The following is a 1,286-nucleotide window of genomic DNA, read 5'->3' as shown; positions in this document are numbered from 1 at the left end:
CGGCCCTCTCAGCTCCCCTGCTTCCTTAAAATAGCTCAGTATTGACAGGCCACTGCAGAGAGTGATGGAGAGAGAGCTGCTTACATGAGCACTCCCTATGGATCAAAACACACTTTCCACAAAACCACTCTCTAATGGGATCTCGCTGCCTTTCATTCTTCAACATCAGTCGGAGCATTTTGATCTGATTGAGCAGTTCCTAAAAACAACCGTCTGCTCACTCTTTTATGGTTGTAGTTTCTTTTCTGTGAGCTCTGTTGAACATGTAACACAATCCGAGAGCCCTTTCTCTCCAGGGGGCTGATGTATGACCACAACTCCATGAAATGAATTACTCCCACTTCATCTCCTGCGGCGTAACCACAGCAGACCTTTAAAGGACCAACCTTTCAATCTCATCGTCTTTGTTCAGGATCTCCATGTAGTTGTCTTTCAGTCTCAGATAGGTGTAACCCAGCCTGGCAACGAGAGTGAAGGGAAAGGGAGAAATGATTCATTTAGATCTGAGTATCAATATACACTTTACTCACATTCAAAGGTGTTGTGACACATTGAGTGTAACCTGATCACAGCTCATACACTTACTACATCTGTGAAAGCCATAGGGCAGATCAACAAACTGTGATTTGACACGTCGCACCGCGTGTCTTACTGTACATGTGCCTCGGGTCACATCCTGACCAGAAATAGCTTTGACAACGTGTGAAGCCAATTGTTTTAGTGTGTGTACCTTTTCATGCCCTCCACCAACGCCACCTCATCCGGAGAGGAGGAGATGTAGAAGGAGGTGGGCCGGCCCTGGTGGATGCCCCTCTTGATGCTCTCCACCGTCTCCTCCTCCTTCACCTGCACCGTGTGACACAGACACAGCGCCCGGAAAAACAGATCCTCGTGTTCCTGCAGACACAAAGCCGTACGTTAAACAGTAATCCTCTGCAGCTTTTTTACTTTTAGGAATCCAAGACTTCAGTCCAAGATGCATTATTAAAAATAAATATAAAATTCCAAATCAGAAACAGAATGTCTGATACCAGAGGGGAAAGTTACATTGTTACAGCAGAACAGAGCCAAAGACAGCTTAATGTTACCTAAGTAGCATGCATAGAAAATAAATTATATATATATATTAAAGGTGGGGTAGGTAATTTTGGAGAAACCAGCTCGAGTGCGCTGGAATTTGAAAATACACAGCCGGAAAAAATCTGCCACTTCCTTACAGAGCCCCTCCTCCAACACACACGAACGCGCACATGACCAATGAGGGCACGAGATAAGTTTGTGCACAG

The 1,286-nt window shown here is 45.3% G+C and overlaps 1 protein-coding gene across 1 annotated transcript; it reads right to left on the bottom strand.

The window, feature by feature from the left end:
• Nucleotides 1-386: 386 nt before the first annotated feature.
• On the bottom strand, nucleotides 387-897 carry LOC104950155 (probable phospholipid-transporting ATPase IH; the record flags this gene model as incomplete). The annotated part of the gene is made up of 2 exons (XM_010776640.1): nucleotides 387-458; nucleotides 731-897. Coding segments are annotated over 2 exons (239 nt in total), but the record flags the coding sequence as incomplete, so codon positions are not given.
• Between the last annotated feature and the right edge of the window lie 389 nt (nucleotides 898-1,286).

This window comes from Notothenia coriiceps, unplaced genomic scaffold (genome assembly GCF_000735185.1).
Source record: "Notothenia coriiceps isolate Sejong01 unplaced genomic scaffold, NC01 NC01_scaffold00017076, whole genome shotgun sequence".
Lineage (NCBI taxonomy): Eukaryota > Metazoa > Chordata > Actinopteri > Perciformes > Nototheniidae > Notothenia > Notothenia coriiceps.
Note: the sequence above shows the minus strand (reverse complement) of the source record. Positions and strands in the feature narration are given on the sequence as shown.